This window comes from Canis lupus, chromosome 13 (genome assembly GCF_003254725.2).
Source record: "Canis lupus dingo isolate Sandy chromosome 13, ASM325472v2, whole genome shotgun sequence".
NCBI classification, from domain to species: domain Eukaryota; kingdom Metazoa; phylum Chordata; class Mammalia; order Carnivora; family Canidae; genus Canis; species Canis lupus.
Genome location: NC_064255.1, coordinates 17,909,517 through 17,933,128, shown reverse-complemented (window position 1 = coordinate 17,933,128; position 23,612 = coordinate 17,909,517). Strand labels below are relative to the sequence as shown.

At 39.5% G+C, this 23,612-nt stretch overlaps 1 protein-coding gene across 16 annotated transcripts in view; it reads left to right on the top strand.

Annotated features, from left to right (window-relative positions):
- SAMD12 (sterile alpha motif domain containing 12) overlaps positions 1-23,612 on the top strand; it is a 379,209-nt gene that overhangs the window by 144,781 nt on the left and 210,816 nt on the right. For 12 of the 16 annotated variants that reach the window (XR_007401517.1, XR_007401518.1, XR_007401516.1 and 9 more), the window contains exon 3: positions 16,398-16,527. Coding sequence is in view for 12 of the 16 variants with exons in the window: in XM_025451023.3 (XP_025306808.1) it covers positions 16,398-16,527 (130 nt within the window). In the remaining 4 variants the exon portion in view is untranslated. Of the gene's footprint in view, positions 1-16,397; positions 16,533-23,612 lie in introns of all 16 variants that reach the window. The other 4 variants (XM_049092615.1, XM_049092623.1, XM_049092621.1 and 1 more) reach the window with 2 other exon arrangements.

Below are 23,612 nucleotides of genomic sequence, written 5' to 3'. Positions count from 1 at the left end.
GTGTAATTCTAACTGTATAGCATCCTGGAAAAGGCAAAATTATGCACACAGTAAAAATATCAATGGTTGTCAGGGATTAGGGAGGAAGGAAGGATGAATTGCCTGAACACAGAAGATTTTTACAGCAGTGAAATTACTCTTTGATTCTATAATAGTGGATACCTGTCACATGCATTTGTCCAAATCATTAGAATGTGCAACACTAAGCGTGAACCCTAAACTATGAAGTCTGAGTAATAATGATACATCAATGTAGATTCTTCTAAATGAAGAAAATGTACCTCTCTGGTGGAGGATATTGATAATGAAAGAGACTGTGCATGTGTGAGGCAGAGAAGTATACATAAGAATTCTCTGTACTTCCCACTGAATGTTGCTGTGACTCTAGAATTGCACTAAAAACATTTTTAAAAAAGCTATGGAAAAACAGGTGAAAAATGATCGTGTCATCTTCTAGACTTTATATATTCTATCATCAAGAAATCAGTCCAGATGATGGAGATTTACTGTATTCACTTTATAGTTCATTCATTAAAGAGTAGTTACTTTTGTATCTAGGTGCTAGTTATAGGGAATATTGTAGTAAATAAGTAAATGTAAAACTATCAGATAAGGTGTCAAAAGCATCGTGGGGAACAGTTACCATCTTTTGCTCAAGAAAGACAGCCCTGAGGAAATGACATTTAAACCAAGATGTGAATGACAAGCCAAAGCTAGTAATGAGGAAATCTGAGAGAAAGGCTAGCTTTCATTCATTACCTGCCCTAAAATAGGCTAGGCTCCATGTGTTAGAGGAACAGACAAGAATGTCTTAGTCTTGGAACATTAAGACCAAGGCAAACAACAGTAGTAAATGCATGAAGAAAGGGCCTTACAGACTGGAGGGTGGAATTTGGATTTTATTTTAAGTGGAAGGAGAAGACAATAAAGGATGCAATGAGGCCTACATATTTAAAAAATTACTCTGAAACTATGGAATAGATTATAGGAGGCAAGTGTGGAAAATGGGGATTTGGATAGGAGATTATTGGGGCGGTCTAGGTGGGAAATGGTTGCCTTTTGAACTGGGTTGGAAGCGGTACAGGTGGAGATAAGCATTCAGGTCCTGAACACATTTTCCATGGGATTTTATGGATCTTGTGTATCTGTGTGCTAGGAAGGGGGCAAGGGAAAGCTAAGGAATGAAAGGATTACTGACCTTTTGGTCAGTACCTACCAAAATATAGAAACACTTGTGGAAAAACAGAGTTGATGGAAATCACGCATTCTGTTTCGGGAACGTGTTATGTTTGAAAGTCCTATTTGACATCTGAGTGAGCTCTCAAGTAGGCAGCATGTATAATTGAGTCAAGTTACAGAGATACATTGAGGGAACAGTATAAACTTGAACATCATCACCTTATTGACAGTATTTAAAGCCAACAGGACTTGAAATTACCATGGGAGGGAATATCGACATTAGTAGGGGTACCAGGGCCAAACCACGAAACATATTATTTAGAGTTTGATCAAAGAGGGAGAACTGGCAATAAAGAGTGGCTCAGCGGTTTAGCGCTGCCTTCAGCCCAGGGTGTGATCCTGGAGACCCAGGATAGAATCCCACGTTGAACTCCCTACATGGAGCCTGCTTCTCCCTCTACCTATGTCTCTGCCTCTCTCTGTGTGTCTCTCATTAGTAAATAAATAAAATCTTGGAAAAAAACCAAACACTAGAGTGAATTATATGGAAGCCAGGAGAAGAAAGCACTTCAAGAACAAGCAGTGTTTCCTTTTGTCAGATGCCACTAAGAAGCCACATGAAAGGAGAGAGGTTATTGGAAGAAGTGATACCAGAAGTAGCAGCTGGGTGTGGCAAGAATATGTTTGGTGAAAGGTAGGGAGGAAAGCCCAACCAGAGTGACAGCACATGGTGCTGAAACAGATTACCTCAGATAATTCTTTCAAGATAGGTTTCTGTGAAGAGAACAGAGAAATGAGACAGTACCTGTTGGCAGAAATGGGGACCTGGAGATTAGGATTTTCAAAATAAATAGTGGCCCAAAACTAGAAACAATGTAAACATCTACTAATAGGGAATGAGAAAATAATAGCTTTTCAGTGGAATACAAGTATGTGTGTACATGTCCATGGACGTATGTTCTTTTGTATGGATAAGATATATCATGATAATTTTAAAGATGTGGAGACATACAAGATGACACACCCAACACAAGTATCTATTTCCTCATCCAACTGAACGTAATTTGAAAACAGTAAAGAGGGACGCCTGGGTGGCTCAGTGGTTGAGCGTCTGCCTTTGGCTCAGGGTGTGATCCCAGAGTTCCAGGATACAGCCTGCTTCTCCCTCTGCCTGTGTCTCTGCCTCTCTCTCTCTCATTTCTCATGATTAATAAATAAAATCTTTAAAAAGAGAAAATAGTAAAGAAATATAAGATGACAGTAACAATGGGAATGGAAGGGGAGACACCGGTAGGTTTGAAGGTAAAATCTCAGAGAGGCTTTAGACTTGGGGACAGGAGTGAGACACAGTATATAAGATGGGGAACAAGTAAAGAAATATCAAATAGTCTTTGCCTTGCCCTCTTCTACTGTAGGAACAAAGCCCAATGGCTAGATTATTATGCTGCTTCAGGCAAAGAAAAAAAAAGTCTGTTTCTTAAAAGTTTGTTTTTTTTAAATATCTAGATTGAGTTGGAACATATTAATGTATCAGCTCTCTGGAGTGATGTCATCTTCATTGTGGCATTTGGGGAGCATTCTGAGTAATTGGCCACTCAGGCAACAAGCCCATTGCAAACATACAGAAATCCAAGTCTGGTCTCCATTGCCTAATTGTTTTTAATAGACAGATCTATAAACCAGATATTTAACTTACAGAAAATCAAATATGCACATCGAGAACGTTTGAGAAATACCAACCCTCCCTTTAAAAACTTTAATTAGTATCCTCGAAGCAATTCAAAACAATATTGCATCTACGGAAAATAAAAATCCCCAGTGGCTTTGAAAAAAAAAACATCAGAGAATAAGACAGCCCTTGGAAATTAAAATGCAATTTTGAAATACATTTTAAAATTTAGTAGATGATTTAGCAGATGAAATTGAGAAAAGTCTCTTACCATGTAGAAGAGGGATTAGCAAAGTTTTTCTATATAAAACCAGATAGTAAATATTTTTAGTTTTGCAATCTGTTTGGTCTCAGTCACAATCCTTCACTCTGGCTTTGTAGCATAAAAGCAAATGGGCATGGCTGTGCTCCAGGAAAACTTTATGAACGCTGAAGTTTGAGTTGCACATGATTTTTACACATTATAAAATATTATTCTTTTGATCTTGTTAGCCATTTAAAAATATAAAAACCATTATTAGCTTACAGACCATATAGAAATATGCAATGGGCTGGGTTTGGTCCTTGGAGCCATGGTTTACTGACCTCTGATGTAGAAGAAAAGTATGGATGAGCTGGGGGACAAGCAAATTACATTGTAGCATGAATTTATGCAATTGATGGAGTATAAGAAAAATTCTATTTGATTTTTGTCATGGGAAACGTCTTTGAGATTCTGAGCAGATGCAACATTAGACAGCTGAGAATGTGATACAAGAAAAATAAGGGAAATCAGAGCAATTGGTCCAGCATTGAACAGTATTTTTACATAGTCACAATATAGTAAATGCTACGTATTTTTTTTTTGTGAGAGGTGGGGGAAGCATGTGCATGAGTGGAGGGGGCAGGGGAGGGACAGATGGGAAGAAAGAGAGAGAACTTTAAGCAGGCTCCATGCCCAGCACGTAGTCAAATCACGTAGATCTCATGACCCTGAGATCATGACCTGAGCTAAAACTCAGAGTCGGACACTTAACCAACTGAGCCACCCAGGCACCCCAACTACTTATTGATTTTTTAACTTCAAATCAGTACAGATAATATCGATCTGTTGGAGATGTAGGATAGAAATATAAAATTGTCCTTGACAATATAAAATACTGCAAATGACAGAAGGTGGGATGTGAAAGGAGATAGACTATTACAAAAGAGAATAAGAACAAAGAGGATCCTTATTTGGAAAGTCATACAGATTTAAATATATTAAGCTTGGAAAAACCACCAGTTAAAAACTAATATTAATAATCCTAACAGCAAACCAGGGAAGGGAAGAGGAAGCTGGCATGTATGTGCTAATTCCTGATCATTCTCTTAAGGATATCCAGAGATAATTATCTAAGTCTAATCAATTAAGAGAAATCACTATGAGATTGCTCCCCCCACCCCGAGATTGTGACTAGGGTTGGAGAAGAGAGATATTTGAGTTTGATCATATATGTGTGCTATTCTGAGGAAATAATATCTTCCAGTGAGAACAAATGGGACAAGGGACTGGTGTTTTTCACTATAGACTCTTTTGTTTATTTTTTTAAACCATGTGCATGCTTTGATAGCAAAAAGAAGATTAAGGATGGACAGGATGATTATAAAAGCATAAAAATTACTTAAATTGTTAAGTAGTATGGAACTTTTTTGTTTTCAGGGGGCATGTGGCCATAAAGACATGTACAGGGACACAGATTCTAGGAAAATAGTTTATAAAAATGTAATTGCATTAATGAAATAAATCGTAGGTTAAGATTTTCTTTAATTATATAAAAGTCAGTATTTGAAAAGTAAACATAGGGGCACCTGGGTGGCTCAGTCCATTAGGCATCTGCCTTGGGCTCAGGTCACAATCTCAGGGTCCTGGGATGGAGCCCTGCATCAAGCTTCCCGCTCAACAGTCTCTTTCTCCCTCTTCTGTCCCTTTCCCCTGCTCATGTACACTCTCAGGCACTTGCTCTCGCTCTCTCTCTCACACTCTCTCAAAAAAAAAAAATCTTAGAAAAATGAATAAGAAAAAATCTGCTTTTTCTGTTGTCTTCATCTCTTTTCTATTTTATCTTCCTTATTAAACATATGTAGCAAGATTTTCCAAGTTTTATCAATTGTGGATTGTTAGACTATTTTGCAAATTGACCAGTTTATCTGAACCAGAGTTTGGCCCTGTATTAGTTTGGGTTGCCATAGTAAACTACCATAAATTGGGGGCCTTAACAGAAACTTATTTTCTCAGAGTTTTGGAGGCTGGAATCTTGAGAGTGCCAACATGGTCAAATCTGGTGAGCGCTCTCATCCTGGCTTACAGATAGCTGCCTTCTTGCTGTGTGCTCACATGATGGAGAGAGAAACAGACCCCACTTTCCGACCTCATTTAATCTTAATTACTTTCATAAAGACCCTATCTCCAAATACAGTCACATTGGGGGTTAGGGCTTCAACATATATGTTTTAGGGGTTAGAAACTTTCAATACATAACAAGTTCCATTGAATTGTCATTTGGCTGAATCTAATATAGGGACGAATTTTTTTGCCACCAAGAAGTCATGGAAGTGGGAGAGTAGCTGTCCTTCATGTAGGCTTAACTTTTAAAATCCAAACACACTAAATTCTGGAATCTTGCACCGACTAACTCCTTCCCTCACAGCGCTCAGAGTTTTTAAGCTCCCCAGACCCCAGAGTCCCCACCCTGTCCTGCTAAATACAACTAGAATATTTTCTTAATGCCTTAGTTTTCTCTGCATGCCAATAGTCTGGTAGCCTCAACTTCCCAGGATCCATCAGCCCTCTTTTTTCTGTAAAATCATCAGAGCAACTGCTCAGCCTTTTGATCTTCATTTTCTCTTTACAACAACTCTGTAAGGTAGAGAAGTTGTTCCTGCTCACATTTTGCTGGCGATGTAAATGAAAGACTGATTAATAAGTACTGCCTTACTATACAGAACTGAAAAATGTGCTGCCTCCCATAATGAAGAGAGTAGAAAGATCCCAGGTCTAAGGGACAGATGACGGGTGTTGATCCTAGCTCTACCCTGGGCATACCCAGGTTAGCACAAAGGCAGGATTGTTTTTCACAGATTTATCTCGATGGATTCAATTAAGGAAGCAAACCAGCACTAGGAACTTCAGTTAAGAGAGCTCATGTCTTTTTTTTCCCCTATGGCCATCAAGCCAGAGTGATATCATGAGCCTCATTTCTTCTTGCATGTTTATCAAGCTAGAGTGATGTCATGGCATAAGCATGGACATTGGAATTATTGCAGACCTGGACTGAATGCAGCTCTGAAATTCACTAGCAGAGTGACCTTGTATGAGTTACTTCAACTTTCTAAGCCTGTTCCTGTCAGCTGAAAGTAATAAGTACTTTTTAGGTTGTTGGGATGATTAAAGATGATTTATCTAAAGTGCTTAGAACAATTCTTCTTATATGCTTTGTTACAAAATTGAATCTAATGTTCTGTCTGGAATGGCATTAATAAGTTTTTCTGCCATGTTTCCAAATATGAAGTGGTCAGACTTGACCAGGCATGTTCTCATCATGATTTCAGAGGAGCAAGCAAAAGTGCACAAGCCCAAAAGGCCTCTTGAGAACTCCTTTCAGACCTGGTTCATCATACCTTTGCCTTGTTCTTTTGGTCAAAGTAGGTCACATGGCTCCCCTTCCTTCTCCCTGCATCCCCTGGTGTCAAGATAGGGAGAAATAGATGCCACCTTGTGCCTGAGGGACCTCTAGCTGTATTCAGAGAATCATTTTGTACTTAGGACAAATTTTTTTTTTATCAGTCCACCAAATTGTTATTCCCAAGGAATTGTCATAGAAATATGAAGTAAGGGGCACCTCAGTGGCTTAGTTAAGTATCTGCCTTCGGCTCACGTCATGATCCCAGGGTCATGGGATCGAGCCTCACATCAGGCTCCCTGCTCTGTGGGGAGTCTCTTTCTCCCTCTCCCTCTGCCCTTCCCCTCACTTATATGTGAGTTCACTCTCTCTGAAATAAATAAAATCTTAAAAAAAAAAAAGAAAAATATGAAATGGTCATAACCATTTGCTGGTTCATACTTGTTTTCCTTTTTGCTTTAGCATGCTTTCATTCATCCAACATTCACCCAGGGGTTTGACCATAAGGTATATGCTCAGAGCATATGTGTGCCTTTGTACCTTGCGGCAGAGCAGCTCCCATAGGGTATGCTTAGTTGGGCAGATGAGGAATGGGTTTTTCTGCTGTACTAAGATGGAGCAGACACAAAGTATAGTGTGATCCTCTTCTTCCATATTTCTCTTGACAAACATAACAATGTGGGCTTAGAGGAAGAGCAGGCCTTGATAAACTGAGCCATTCAGGATGCCACAGACATCTTGTTTCCTGTTGACTGCCTCTGCGTGTCTGTTTACTCCCTCCTTGGGGTTTTAATGTTGGAAACTTTTATGCCCAGCAGCATGCGTTTGGAAGCCAGCAGATCTTCACCAGCATGACGTGCAGGCGTCTGCTTCACAGCTTGTAAATAGTAGTGTCTATGCATCTAGATGGTGCGCCTTTCTAAATCGTTCTGTCAGATGCCTGGGGAGTCCAGGCCATATCATTGGCATGGGATTGGGACCCTTTGTGCATGAATGTCCCTAGAGACAGGGAAGAGCTGATTCTGAGTCTCAGGGAAACCAGTGGCATGACCTATCATGGGAAAACACAAAGTGATATTTGTGTAGTTGCAGTAAAGTGGGTTTGAATAAAGGGACCATCCCTGTGACTCTCCTAATTTGGTATATTTATCTTTCCATGCTTCTTTTTTCCTATATTTTCTCATTTCTTATTCCTATGCTTGCCTTTTTTTTTTTTTTTTTACTGGTGCCTTCTAATACTTCCCCTTGCCTTCAGCTGTCTCTGAGGTCACTAATCTTAACAGCTCCCAGTGCCTGCAACTCAACTCGAGTCAGCTGGACTCCATAGATCACCTGTGTCTGCTGTACTTCATTGATGCTTCCCTAGATCAGGCTTGGAAATCCAGCAGGAGAGCATATCACTGACATTCAAGAGATAAGAAGATATACTTTCCTGAACACATAGTATGTGGCAGGCTCTCTTAAAGTGTTTTGGATAAGCCATTTTTAATCTCCACAAATGACAAGATAGGTTTTAGTGTATTGAGGGACATGTTTAGAAAGGTTCAGTGACCTGCCCAAGGTCACAGTGCTAGTGAATGCCAGAACTAGCTTTCGGCCTAGGTCTGCATGACTCCAAATGCCAAGCTTGTTTCATTACATCACTCTCTGTGTCAATCGGAAAAGAAAAATCAAGGATCAGAAATGTGAGCTGTCTTGCTAAGAATTATAGTGCTAGAATGTCTCTGCATATTTGGCTCAGTATAAGAGAAATCTAATTGGAGAAAAGGCTGTTGTAGTTCTAACCTGGGAATGTCAAGAGCACAGCTGGGATTTGAATCATCTTTCTGACACTCAAGGATATAGGAGCTGTGATATATGATGACGGACCAGACAGTTCTTCATTCGTTCAACAAATAATTATTGAGTGCCTGCTATGTGCCGAGTACTGTTCTAAAGTTTGGGATTTGGGATTCTTCACAAAATAAGAAAGATCTCTGCTTTTTGTGGAGATGGCAGGCCAGTGGGAAGAGACAGATGAGGATCATAATAGACAAAATGAGTGAACTGTGTAGTATGGTGGAGGATACTTGCTCTTGAGAACGAAACATTGAAGCGAGGTAATGAGTATCAGAAGTGCCAGAGAGAGGAGGGTTGCATTTTTAAATAAGGAGATCTGGGCAGGACTTAGGAGGTAGAACTTGAGCAATGGTTTGAAAGAAGTGAAGGGTCAGTGCCTGGGAGAGGAGCCTCCCTGGCAAGATATGAAGTGGGTATAGTTGGCATTCATGAGCAAAAGCAAGAAGACTGATGTAGTAAGAGCAGTAAGTATTAGGGAAAGGTGGTGATGGTGGCCATCAGAGATACTGGGTCACCAGATTGCTTGAGGCTTTGTAAGCCATTTCAAAGATTTAAAATAAGGGGGAAAAAAAACTAATACATCTGTTAGGTGCATTAGGTACCTAGATGAAGTGGACTAGGTGTGGCATGATAGTGTTTTTGATCAGGGTTATAGCAATGTTGGTGATGAAAAGAGATTGGAGTCTGGACATATTTAAAGGTAGACCCGTGGGGGCAGCCCTGGTGGCCCAGTGGTTTAGCGCTGCCTTCAGTCGAGGGTACGACCCTGGAGACTCGGGATCAAGTCCCACATTGGGCTCCCTGCATGGAGCCTGCTTCTCCCTCTGCCTGTGTCTCTGCCTCTCTCTCTCTCTCTCTCTCTCTCTCTCTCTCTCTGTGTATGACTATCATAAATAAAAAAATAAATAAATAAATAAATAAAATAAAAATTAAAAGAGAGAGAGGAATATATGTTGAATTTAGGATTTGGGGCTTCAGTAGCACAAAGTATGGAGTTTACCTTATTAGATGAAGTAAGAAAGGCAGTTTTGAGGGGAAGGACAGGTCAGTTTTGGACATGAATTGAAATGTGCATTGAATTTGAAATGTTTATTAGATCTGCAAATGGAACTGTGAAATCAGTTGTATGTGATTCTTTAGTTTGGGAAGAATGAGCTGGAGATATAATTTCTGATTTATCAACAAATACCATGGTTTAAAACAAAACTATGAGACCCAATGGAGAGCACCAGTACAATGTGTGAAATGGAAATCAGTGCATAGAGTGGTGAGATTTGTTTTGCATTGCTCCAAAGGGCAGGACTCAGAATCCATGAGAAAGAGGATAGAAATCTGACTTTGGTTTCAATACAAAAAACTATTTTAAGCCCTTAGAGCTTATTAGCAATGGAATAGCCCATTTCACAAGATTTTTTTTTTTTTTTTGAGATTTTATTTCTTTTTTGAGAGACAGAGTGAGCAAGCCAGGGGAAGAACAGAGGAGGAAGGAGAAGCAGACTCCCCGCTGAGCAGGGAGCCCCATGTGGGGCTCGATCCCAAGGCCCTGGGATCATGGCCTGAGCCAAAGGCAGACTCTTAACCAACTGGGCCACGCAGGTACCCCAATGGGATGCATTCTTTGATGCTACAAATTTTCAGGGAGAATCTTGAACCTAGATCATTGTTTTTCCAAATTTTGTACAGCTCTAAAGAAAAGTAATTATCTTCAATCACTATTGGTCTTTATCCAGGTAGCTTACACACAAACATACCTTGATATATTTATCGTAGTCCCAGCTTACTAACCACCATTTTAGATGTCTTAAAGTGGATTGGATTTTTACCTTGGGTTTAAACTTGAACCTACTGACTGTTTAGAGTCCTCTAGAGACTGGTTCTGAGCATTTAGGAATGAAAAAGGCCATCACTAAAATTCAGGATAAAATTAAGGAAAAAATTAGGTCAAGTTTTTTTTTTTTTTTTAATTTCAATGATGTACTCTAATAATGTCTTAGAAGAGTGGTTATCAAACTTTTAATCCCAGGACCCTCTTAAAAACTTTTGAGTACCTGAAAAAGCTGATATTTACATGGATGGTACAAATATGGGAGAATACACTGGTTAATAAGGATTCCAGATGATGGGGCGCCTGGGTGGCTCAGTCAGTGTAGCATCTGCCTTTGGCTTACGATCCCAGGGATGTGGAGTTGAATCCCACATCAGGCTCCCTGCTCCACGGGAAGTCTGCTTCTCCCTCTCCTTCTGCCCCTCCCTGCTGCTTGTGCTTCCTCACTCACTTGCTCTCAAATGAATAAAATCTTCAATTAAAAAAAAAAAAAAAAGGATTCCACATGATGTATTGAAACCTGCAAAATACAGTTGAAGTTCTTAAAATTTTACTTTCAGGAAAAGAGAACCCCTACATTGACACAAGTTCCTTTGAAGAAGACTCAAAATTATAGATTTCCTCTAAGTTCAGTGTAAGCCAATGAAATGACTTTGGAAAAAAAAAAAAAAAGAAAGAAGAAAGAAGATAGGTAGATAAGTTTGGGTTTCAATAACATATTTCCTTTTGTAGTCAGTCCATTTAAGATCCTTCTTAAGGCAATACTAACAAGCTATCATGCCCCGTAGAGGAGAATGAAAATTTAAAGGTCTAAAAGAGATGTATGTGAAGAACAGTTGAAGAAACTCATAATGTCACACTGTTTATTTGGAAAAATTTGTAAAGTTGCTTCCCCATTACTGTTGCACTGCTTAGAAGAGATGAACACCGCAATGAGGACATATAGACTGACTGAGGTGATGTTAAAGCAATGGTCAATTAAAGACCAAAAAATGTGAAATATCACTACATATATTTATCTTTCATTTATCTGAGAAGAGATTTTGCTTTTATCTATAAACTTGCTAGCAGTGAGATATCTTCTCTTGGAGGGTATAAAGTTTAAGAAGCTTCCTTCATCTTAGTTTCGTTTAAACCCAAGAATGACCGAGTAGAGCTCAGAAGCTATCCTGGGAACAGAATAGAATAGGAGAGAGAATCATTAAAACTTTCTAACTACCTCCTTAACTCCTGAAAGAGTTAAGGCAGCAGAAGATGGCATTATTACTACTAGAAAATCAATGAATTCCAAGTCAAGGATTCTGTGAACTAGCCCATCCTTCCATTTTTTTTTGGAGGGGGGGGGGGCGCAAATGAGCTTCAAAAGCTGTGCCTGGAGACATAAATACCTTGTTGTATATGTTTGTCCTTTTCTTCAATCTCTCTTCCTCATCTTGAGTAAGATTACACAGTGGTTAAACCAATGGAAAAGAAGACAGGATTCTAAATGGAGAACATTGCACGATAGTAAGGGAACTTGCAAACACCTGTTTATAATGAGAGGCTGCAAATGTGTTTACCACTTCCTGGTATTTGGGCACAAAGCTCAGTTTGACTTGCCAGTGGGTATAAATGATCTGTGAGTTCTCTACTTTTCCCCAGTTAGCCCACTGGGCCTCATGTAAGCTTACCTACTTGAGTTTATACAGCCAGTGGGAGTGTAAAATTGCAGTGTTCTCTTATAAATCAAAACCTAGTATATTAAAGAGATGTTATGTTGCAAAACAGGTATGGGATAATCGAATGACAAGATAAAATTTAACGTGAAAAGCATTTTGTAACATGTTCTTTCAATATCAAATTTCCTTAAAGCATTTAATTATTTTATAACTTAGAAAAGCTTAAAGTTTACCTCCAAGAACTCAAAACTTAAGGGTTCTCTCCATGTAAATACAAATTAAAAATTACTGTAAAACAGGGCTGAAACTGTTGAATAACAGTAAGAAATCATGTGCCCAAAAAAAGTAATTTGCAAACAAACTTTCCCTCAGGGATGCATCTTCCACCCCAAGTGAGATCTCCTTGTAAAATAGACCCTAAAAGCTCCTGAAGTGCATTTTCAGCTTGTCTATAGAAAGGCCAGGACCAATTCAGAGAGGAAATGCCTGGGATTCTGTTTGGTGTCACAATGCATGGGGTTAAGATAACAAACTGCCTCTGGCTTCTTTCAGGGCAACAAAACAAACTCCAATTGTCTCCAGGGCTATAAATCCAGTGAATGGTATGGTAGACCTGAGCCAGGAGAAAGGGAACTGGGGCAAATGTTTTTTTAATGTTTGCCTTTGGGCAGGATGGGTTTTTTGTTTTTTGTTTTTTGTTTTTTGTTTTTTACTAGTTTACTATTTCTAATAAATATAAAATACTCTTTGTTTTTGTGAACTGTTTTGGTCTTGGCTCCCACTGGGAAACACAACATATCAGAATATTTTTGGCTAGAGTCACATACAAAGAGAGCTGTGAGTAGAGCAGAGGAAAGGTGGGTGGTTGAAATAACATTGTGGAGCTATTCAGTTTGACGATGCTGCACCTCCCGGTGGGACAACCATACATGAATTGACATGAGTTTAGCATATGCTCCTCGTTGTTCCAAATTGCACATGGAGGTTTAAACTCTTTAAAAGGATCAGGTTATGGCATTCATGCCCCAGATTTAGTTGCTGTTGGAGATAGGGCAATCATGATAGGACAAGTGGCTGAGGTTCACCTAGGTGCTACGCAAAGAGCAGCTCAAGCAGAAAAAATAAAGTCAGCTCTGAGAATCCATAAGCAGCAGCAGATTGGGGCAAGTGGAGTCATTATGCCTCTTAACAAGTTGATGTGTAGCAAACTAATAATTTCATAATAAAGCCAAGGCTAAGAATCAGCTAATAAATGGGGCCAGTACTTTTATCACTCTCTGATTAAGAAGAGACAAGCAGTGCTTAATGATAGGACTCTTCATCCCTCCCCCATTTTATTTATGCCAGTTTACATGGAGGCAGATCCCTGTAGTTTCCTGCAGTCTTAAAAATCTATGCCTAAGGCTTTGAATTAATTGCTGTCCAAGCAAGTGTTACCAAATTACTTCTTAGTAAGAGTATACTCTGAAGGAAAAACAAAGCACCTCCTTGAGTATTGGCCTCAGAACACCTGAATTTATGACAAAGGGAAAATCTGAGACAAAAGCAAACATGGTGGGCTGATAAGGCGCCTCCTGAGTCAACTTGGCAGGAATGGGTTAATCTCTACCTGAAGCTCTTTTGAGGGGCTTTGACTTGATGCTGAGAGCCCTCTGTTTCCTAGGAAGGGAGTAAGTTAAAGATGATCTTTCAGAAAGTTCAGTATATTAATATACAAGCAACTTCATTCGCCTGTCTTTCCTTTCCTAATTTACAGCCATCTATGACTGGTTTATAGGGGTTTTCAAAAGATGTGATTAGCTTTCCTTGCAGGAAACTTGTAAAGGGTTTCAGGGTAATGATGTGTCAGCTATGAACTCATTCAGCTAATCTGAAGAAAAGTTTTAAGAGCAGGAAGGAGGCAGATTCAGAGGTGCTGACTTGTGAAACACGACAGTGAGTGCATTTCTAGCTTAAAAGAGCCAAAATTCAAGTTCCTAATCATGTAAAGGAAAAGAGGTAACGATGAGCAGAAAGGGAAGAAACTGAACAACAAAACATTCACTTATTTGCGCCATCCACACCAGAGGTCCTCCTTGCTCATCCAAATTAGGAAAGTGTTTGATGCGGTTGCATACAGAGCTTGCAGGGAACATGGCTAGCAGCCCGTGACTCGGGGATGTGAGGTGGAAGGAAGAGGCTGACAATGTTTGACTAGGAGCCACGTGAGCACAATACAGTGGGTAGAGAGCAGTAAAGAGCTACCCTTGAAATTCACCACTGGGTTAATTTCATTAATACATTCACTTACTCCTTGTGGCTATGTAGCACCTATTAGAGACAAGGCATTCTGAGACCACAGTTACAACAGATCTGTCCTCAGCAGCATGTTAACTAAGTGTTCCAGTTATTACTGGTGTTGCAGAACAAATTATCCTGAACTTAGTGGTGAAAGACAGCAATCTGTGATGCTCATGGGTTACATGAGTCAGGAATTCACTTAGGGCACAGTAAGGATGGCTTGTCTCTGCATCGTGATGTCTGGGAGCCTCAGTTGGAAGACTCAAAGACTGGTGGCTGGAATCATCTGCAACTTGTCTACTCATTTGTTTGATGGTTGGTGGTGGCTGTCAGCTGAAACTTCAATTGGGGAATTGGCCAGAATTTCTACATTTGTCTCTTCATGTGATCTCAGATTTCTCACAGCATGTAGTTGGGTTCCAAAGCTGAGTGCCTAAGAAGATTAGCTAGGCAGAAGCTGTATCTTTGTGACCTTGCCTCAGAAGTCACATAGATATCATCAATTCCACTGTATTCCATTGGTCAGGACCATCACCAACCTTGCTGAAATTCAAGGAGAGGGAACATCAACCCCAAATATCAGTGTAGGAATGCCAATGAATGAATTTTCAAAGAATGAAAAGCAGCTCTATGTGTATGGATGTGTATATATGTACACGTATGTGTGTATATATATATATATATACATGTATAAAATCATCTATCACAGAGTGAAAAAAATTCACAGCATAAAGTAAAAATATTGTGATGATTTTGTAAGCCATAGTCCAAAGAACCGTACAAATGGAAATATACTAACAAAGCAAAGAACCACCTGAGCACTATGTTTTACAAATGTAAATTGTGCATGTCATGTCTATTATTATTTTACCATCTCTCCTACTGTTCCCTTCATTTTTTTTAAATTGACCATTCTTACAAACAGAGGGTTGCGGAAGGGGAGGAGGATGGGGGGGTGAGGTGAGTGGATGACTAAGGAGAGCACTTGATGGGATGAGCACTGAGTGTTATACTATATGTTGGCAAGTTGAATTTAAATAAAATCTAATAAAAATAAATAAATTGATCGTTTTTGAACAAATTTGTTTTTAAAACGAACTAGATATTACTAAAAATTTTATTTTTTACCATAATTTATTTACTGTAAAACAAAATTAACCTTAAATATAACTAATATAAAATTGAACAGTTGTTAGGTTTGTTGCTTTCTGATGAAGATCGTAAGACTGAAGCAAGCCCTCATTGTCAAAATATTAGCAGGTGTTTGAAAGATATTAAATCACAGTCATACAAAATTGGGGCTGTCTTCTTAACCTGAAAGACTGAAAGAGAAGTAAAAGCAAATGATCTCTAATAAGAAGGTCAGTGATATTTAAGGCCAGGTCTATGTGCCAGCCAACATCCTTTAAAGAATTTTTGATATTATAATCCTATTTTGTTGACAAACACTGACCTGGAGTGATAAAAAAAAAAAATTATAAATAAGCTTTCATCTTGCGTCAGCTAAGTTGCTGGGATCCATGAGGAAGACCAGCATCTGGCACAGAGCTGATGCATGTTAATTAATGAATGAATTTGTAACCTGCCATCTGTCAAAGGCTGGGTCCTCTGCACCTCTGTTTTGTTTTGTTTCATAAACCTCTCCTGAAAGATCTAGTAAGCAATAAAAGGCCTTGATGAGTTGGCTTCTACATCAGGTTTAGCCACCCTGTTATCTGATTACCATTCTCCACGGGCTGATGGAATTGACTTTTTTGCTTCCCCTCTATGGCATAAATAATTCCTAGACTTTACAGGACCACTCCCAGGCCATCTTACACTCTTTAGTATGTAGGTATCTAAATCCAATAACATGCATTCCTAAAATAATTATTAGCACCTGTCAGGGCTGCTGTTGCACTAGACCCTAGAGGTCTCAGAGGAGGAGAAATGGACACTTTCTTACAGTACAGAGAATGGCCACTGGGGGGCAGCTATTTCACCCCTAAAATTTAATTAATTGCTTAGCAACAGCATTGTCTTGTTGTTGAAGTATTTGTCAGAAAACACTACTTCCTGGGGATTTTTTGCTGGTAGAGATGATAACTTGAGAAAAAGTATAATTTTTATGGTCTTTTCCACCTAGACCTTTTTTTTCTGGTTTTCAGGGGTATGGAGAAGGTCTGTAGAGGTTAGGAGAAAAACAGCCAGATCCTTATCTTCAAGGATTCCAGCTGGTAGCCTTGACCACACACACTAGGACTTCTAACAGTGGTACCTTTCTAGACATGGTGCTGGCATTCACAGACCTTTTCCTTCATTTATAGTCGGCTACGGTGAAGCTGTCAAAACCAGTGGCTCTGTGGACTCAGCAGGATGTCTGCAAGTGGTTGAAGAAACATTGTCCGAATCAGTATCAGATCTACAGTGAGTCATTCAAACAGCATGACATTACTGGTAAAGTATGCGGTATCCAAAATATTTTCTTCCCTCTTCCTCTCCCCATCACAGTGGCCTTTCCCATACCCTTAAAATGAAATGCCTCTCCTTGCTGAAATTTTCTGGCATGGGTTTACTTTAAAAGGGGAGGATGGATTGCAGATCCGTGCAAGCTATGCTGCTTAATAAGCATAAGCAGCTACAGAGAAGCATAGATTCTGATTGTCCAGGACAAGTATGTGGAAATCAGGGTAAGGGGTTGGGGAACTCTAGAGAAAATGAGTGTGTACCAATCCTAGAGGAAAAAAAGAAAAAGTCATTCAAATTAGCTGGGTTACAGGATCAGTATTAAATGTTCTAAGTAGGAAAGATTTCAAAATAGGAAAATTCTGAAGTGAATATAATACTTACTGTCCCTGAGCTGAATATCTTCAAAACAAAAATGAAGATTCCATTTAGATCCAAAGGGCTTTGAATATTATATGTAGAGATCAAGAAGCCCTTAGAAACTATGGGCACCTGGTGGCTTAGTGGTTGAGCATCTGCCTTTGGCTCAGGCCATGATCCCAGGGTCCTGGGATCGAGTCCCACATCAGGCTCCGCCCAGGAAGTCTGCTTCCTCCTCTGCTTATGTCTTTCCCTCACCTCTCTCTGTATTTCTCATGAGTGAATAAAATATTAAAAAGAAAGAAAGAAAGAAAGAAAACAAACAATGACAGTATAATGAACTGCAGAAGCCCTTAGGATCATGTCTCTCCATTGAAAACAGAGCAGGCGAGCAGGAGCATTGGGGCCACCATGGAAGCCCATCCAAGTCAGGGACGTTTTCCCCAGACCTCACCTGTGCTCCTGCCCTGAGGGTCTGCATGGATATGGGTAGCATCCTCCCTCCACTTATGCAAGCACCATAATGAAAAATACGACTAAAGAACATGCTCTGTGCACCAAAACTGTGCTTTAGAGGGAAAACATACTGAGAAGTCCTGATTCTAGTCCAGATTTTTTTCTAAGAAAAAACTATTACTCTTAGTGGGCAAGTGACTTGCTCTTGAGTAGCCCAGCACTGTGGATGCCAAGCCTCTTTCCAAAATGGGTGGTTTTCATAGTGTGTTCCTTGGAGCCCCTAGGGTACGCTAAAGATTGCCAGAGAGACAGGGGATGCGCTTTGGGTTGAGATGGGTGTGTCAACTAAAGCAGCTCCCTTTATGCCTGTTTGACATATTTGAATTGTACAAAAAAAAAAAAAAAAAAAAAAAACTATGGAAAAAAAGGATTCTAATTCAAAAGAACAGTGAGCTAAGTTTATCGTAGATTCCCTGCTGACAAAATTGGTAGTGTTTTAATATGTAAGGAACACACTCAACTGTAGCTCAAGATGAGTTAACAAAGCATGAAATCCTCATAACTTAAGTCTTAAAATTGTCCTGAACACACTTTGCTTCCCCTACACCAACTAAAATAATGGCTTTTTAGATGAAATTCCTAAAATTGTGAAGGCAGTGTCAGAACTTAGTTTAGATTCCAAGTGTTTAATTTCTTTTCTTAGTCCCTCCCTAAAGAATATAAGAAAATCCCATACAGGGTGTGTTATTCCACCCCTAAAAGCAATCAATCAGTTAGTCACCATTTGGCTGATTATGGTCGCCTTCATCTGATAATGTGTACTTAATGTTTCTTAATGCCTGTGTGATAGAATAATGGCAAAAGCTTTTTTGCGATCTTATTTGAAAGTAGTGTTCTCTTTATTATGAACGGGAATTGTGAGATGCCCTTGAGGGAAGGGTAGGTATTTATCCTGGTTTGTAGAGGATGAGTATGACATTCCGTAGAAATAAAGGTCTTATGCTGCAGTGCTCGGAGTCCATGGTACCACTTCCCAAGGCTTTCTGCTAAGTGATATGAAGAAAGAGACTGTGGGCCTGAGATACGTGTTTTGAACAGCCGTCATATTGCTTTTGATGGCCCATTTGGTCGCCAAGTACCACCACAGATATAGGTACATCACAACCTTCTTGGAATCTTGGGCACGCTGCTTCAGCTGAATAAATTGCCCAATCTCACTACTCATCTCCAAAACAAAGATAATAATAGTACCTGTCCCCAAGAGTTGTGAAGATTACAGTGAAATAATATTAAGTGACCCACTAATTTGACCATTTATTGACACCTTCTACATGCTAGCATTTTGCTATTATTCATGTCAAGACTCATCTGATGGTGTCTGAAAATACTATTCATTCTAAGAGGGCAGCCTGCTTTCAGGAAAGAAAAGAAAGCAGAATAGTATTGGGGGTTTAGGGAACAGAGAGGAGGATTTCACGTTAACATTTGACCTACATCTTTGTCATTCAGCTATCTGAGGCCTTGGAAAACCACTCTCTTCCCCCGTCCTCCGGCCCCTGCCTCTCCAAGGGTGAAGGTGAAATACCCAGGTGATCACAAGTGCCAACTGGCCAGAGAATAGAACTCCAGCCTGCAGTTACCAGCCGCAAGATGCTGGAAGCTGTGAGGGTCTCTGTACCCTTGGAGGCTAGGCTGTGAAAAACAGGGCAAAGAGGCTTGTGAAAAATTAAGATCTGTGGTGACAGAGCAAACTTCACCCACCCCTGGAAAACAGTGGAGGGCTGAGGGTGGTGACAAGGGCCAGGCTGAAGCCCAGAGCTGTAGCTTCATGGTGTGATTTTGTGAAGGTTGCTAGTACCCTTCAGCTTTCTTTATTTGCAGAAAGGAGATGGTACCTGCCTCCTAGTGTTGCTGTGAAAGTAGTTCATGGTCCTAGGAAGCATGAAGATCTCCTAAGTGCTATTCTGATCTCTAGGAAAACAAACAACACATATAAACAGTGTTGAATTCATCTATCTTTATTATCCTGAAAATTGGGAAATGAGCACCCAGGTGGAGTGGAGGAGTAGAGGTAGTCTGGGCTGGTAAATAGCCTGTGCTTATCTGCAAGGTTGCAAAAAAGATGTTGATGAGTCTCTTACTTTATGCTTAGATTCTCTTGAGTGTTGCTGTTCATTTCTTTTTCTCAGAGCGTGAACCTCCAATATCGTGCTCATCAAGCAAGTGTGTTTGTTATACCAGTGTAACCTATAAACAATCCCTTAATTTAGAGGCAGATGGTACAGTGATGGCAAATAAAAAGAACATATATTAAACGGAAAGAGAGGGGAAAAGGGCTTTCACAGACCTGAGTTGTCCTCGCTTGTCCTCCACCCCCAACCTTTGACAAGTAATAGCTGTACCACATCACACAAGTTAGTTTTTCATTAGTGAAATGAGAATAATTATTTTAAAGGGTGGTGTTGGGAGAGTAAATGGAAGGATACACGTGAAGGGCCTAGCTTAATTCCTGATACATAGTAGAGATTTATCCATTTAGCGAGTATTTATGGAGCATCTACCCTGTACCGGGGGAATACAGCAATAAATAAGACGGTCAGCGATCTGTGCATGGAAAAAATGATGCTTCTGTGAAAAGCTATGCATCATCAATAGCACACCATTTGGGGCTATCTAATTCCACGGAACTGTTTTTACAACTCTGTGAGTTGTAGATAACTGATAGCAATACAAAATAATCCTTGTTGTAGGTGTGTAAATTCTGTCCCCGAGAGGTTCAATTGGCTTTTCTTGCCATTGTGGAAAGGGTGAATTTTGCCTGCCATTTATATATTCATTTTACTCTGCTCTATTGGCTGTTTCTTTTTTGGATTCTCCTTTGTAATGTCCTGGTTTTACTTCTTCTTGGTTTCTTCTTATAACGAGTTTAAAAAAAAAAAAAAAACTTAAATGTATTCATTTTTCTATCTGATGAGTCCAGATTTTAACCTTTTTTTTTGAAAATTTTCCTGCTTTAACATCAGTGGCTTAATTTTTTTTTATGTTTTAGCCAGCAAATCCACTATATTAACCTTTTTTATGCCTCCTTTTGAAGGACATTAAATTCTACACAAACATTCCCATTTTCTCCAAAGTCAAAGAAAACTTAAGATATGTTTCAATATATGAACATTCAAAACCTTTTGCAAATTTCCTATTAGAATTTCTGAGACTTTCATTGTGTCCAGAAGGCACCTGCTATTTTGTGGCAGATGTGTTTAATCAGAAGAGAAGCTACTAGTGTTACCTCCCTGCAGAAGCTCTCTTAAAAGGCATAGGATGGTGAGAACACCTGAGAGGCATTAGGATAGATAGATTTAAATCATCAGATTAGGCTTGAAGGAAAGAAATTTGTCTATTTTCCTGTGCTTGCAAGATTCTCTCTCCAGCTTTCTGAGGCCGGCTTGGAATGTTGATGAGGAAGCTCTACTGGGGCCAGGTGTAAGCTTACAGGCAACTTTCAGATTCTCTTTTATGCACAGTTAAGAATATTTTCAGGTTTGAGGCGATTTCAGCCCCTGGCTGTGCCTTGTGTTGTTCCTATGGCTGCTATGCTAAAGTGAGTTTACCTCCTTCAGCATTGAGTTCTCCATCTGGAAAGGGTTCTCACCCCTGCCAACTTGAAAGACTTATTTTTATGGGTGAAGCACTCAGTGTTCCCCAGAATATAAAATATTTTTAAAAGCCATTTTGAACATGTAAAAAGGTTTCCATGTAGTCTTATTTGTGGCCCAGCAATGGGAATTCTTTAGATGTCCAGATGTCTGCAGGAATAAATACTTATCATATGAATATCCCCTGCAAATGGTCAGTATTGATTTGAAGTATTTCCCGGTGGACTCCTGCAAAATAAATGAGTGTTTCTGGTTCTTTTTGTGCTCCAACCACCCTCCGTACCTCATTCCCCTTTTTAAAATATTCTACTGAGATGTAGCACCCTGGGATTTGTCAGTTCTGCTTATGCTGTTGAATAAAGTGGAAACCTCTATCTTTATCGGACCTCTGGATTGTGGTTCTGTGTGTTTGCTAACAGTATTCCCTTCTGTGCTGCTTTCTCTGAGCTCTTCTACCTCTTTACCCTTCTGCTATTGTCTTCCTTGTCTATAATAAAGACATAATAAGTTAACATAAGTTACCCATAGAGACCAGTGGGGTGTGTGGTCAACAAGTATCAAAAGAAGTGGAATAGTTACTTTAGGTCATCTACTTGTGAGTATACTACTTATTAGAGTCCAGTGTAGCCAAGTAAAACTTGAGCATATGTAAGTACCGCAGCACTTCATCTCTACATTTTCTTTTCATTATTGGTTTCCTTCTGAATACCGTGTTTTCCTTTTCTATGTCTTTGTGTTTTGTGTTTTGTTACATTTCTCTTTTGTATAAACTGCTCTACATTTTTTATTGAACCTCAAGCCATATGTATCTGCATAGTAAAGTTTCTGACATCATCAGGGCCTATTTTCCAGAAGTTAATTTTCCAATAACAGCATTTATTGTTTTTTAACACCTTTGAATAAAAAGCTTACTAATATCACCTTTACACTCCTCAACTTTCTTAAACCAGGGGTGCTCCATTCAATTGTCTTGATGACTCAGGATAATAGACTTCTAAATATCAGAAAGGGCTGTAGATGTCATCCTAGGTTTGATGAGGTCAATTAAAAAAAAAACTGTTTTGAATGAAAAGTATAAATGGAGATCAGACTGTCAGCTTCATTTCTTTTTAGAGATTGTCATTTAGGTCTTCAGAAAAATTGTTACCCAGGGTAAGCCCTGTTGTAGGATTTTTCACATTAATAGGCGAAAAATTTAAGTATTAGAAAGTTTTGCTGTAGTTTAACTGAAACCCACCCACAGATCCTGTTTAGGTTCCCAACTGAGAGACCTTTGCCTCAAAAAGCCCTTGATGCTGCCCCTAGGGCAGATTGTTGCTGCCAGCTCCAATCCTTTCCTTCATCCCAGTGGACTGTTGTTGGGTTGCTGAATATGTGTAGCAACTAGATGTCTCATACATTGTTATTGGGTATAATGTGATGCCACCTGATTCAAAAACTGTAAAGTTTTTATGTGGTTAATCACACAATTATTAAATGATCCTGCAATTCTGCTCTGGGGTATTTACACAAGGGAATTGGAAACATATATTCATAAAAATTCCCGTCCACTAATATCCAAAGGAGTGTTACTCAGGCAAAAATTCTAAACAATCCTTAGGTCCCTCCAGAGTAGCATGGATAAACAAACTGTGCTATATTTCTACCAAAAGCACTATTCAACAATAAAAAGGAACCAACTACTGACACATGCAACAGGAAAGAATCTCAAGTTGTGCTGAGTGAAAAGTCAGAGTATATACAGTGTGATTCAGTCGTATGGAAATTCTTTTTTTTTAATTCAGTTAGCCAACATAAACTACATCATTTCAGATGTAGTGTGCAATGATTTATCAGTTGCATATAACACTCTGTGCTCATCCCATCATGTGCTCTCCTTAATGCCTGTCACCCAATTACTCTATCCCCCCACTCGCCTCCCCTCCAGCAACCCTCAGTTTGTTTCCTGTAGTTAAGGTTCTCTCACGGTTTTTCTCCCTCTCTGATGACTTCCCATTCAGTTTCCCCTCCCTTCCCCTATGATCCTCTGTGCTGTTTCTTATATTCCACATAGAGTGATTGATAGTGATGGCAGTCAAATCAGTGGTTGCTTGAATTGAGATGTGGAGGAGAGATGGTAAAGAGGACCAAGGGAACTTTCTGTGGCAATGAAAATGGTTTATATCTTTGTCAGAAGTTATCTACTTGGCACCTCAAATGTGTGAAATGTGTTGTATGTAAATTATATCTCATAGTTGGTTTTTGGAGACTTGTGTGCTTTCCAAATTTTCTAAAATGGCAAAGTGTTTTTAAAAGGAAAAGATGAAAATGTCATCCTGTGTCTTTCCATACGGGCTGTGTAGGATCATTTGTACTCAGGATGATGGGGAGGGGCACCTAGGTGGCTCAGTCCATTAAGCATCCGATCCTGTTTTGGCTCAGGTCATGATCGCAGGGTTGTGAGATGGAGGCTGACGTTAGGCTCTGCACTCAGTGGGGGAGTCTGCTTGAGATTCGCCCTCTCCCCCTCCCCCAACCCTGTGTATGCATATTCATAATATGCTCTCAAATATATAAATCTTTAAAAAAAAGAAAAAAGATGAAGATAGGTAGAGTGGTTTTATATTC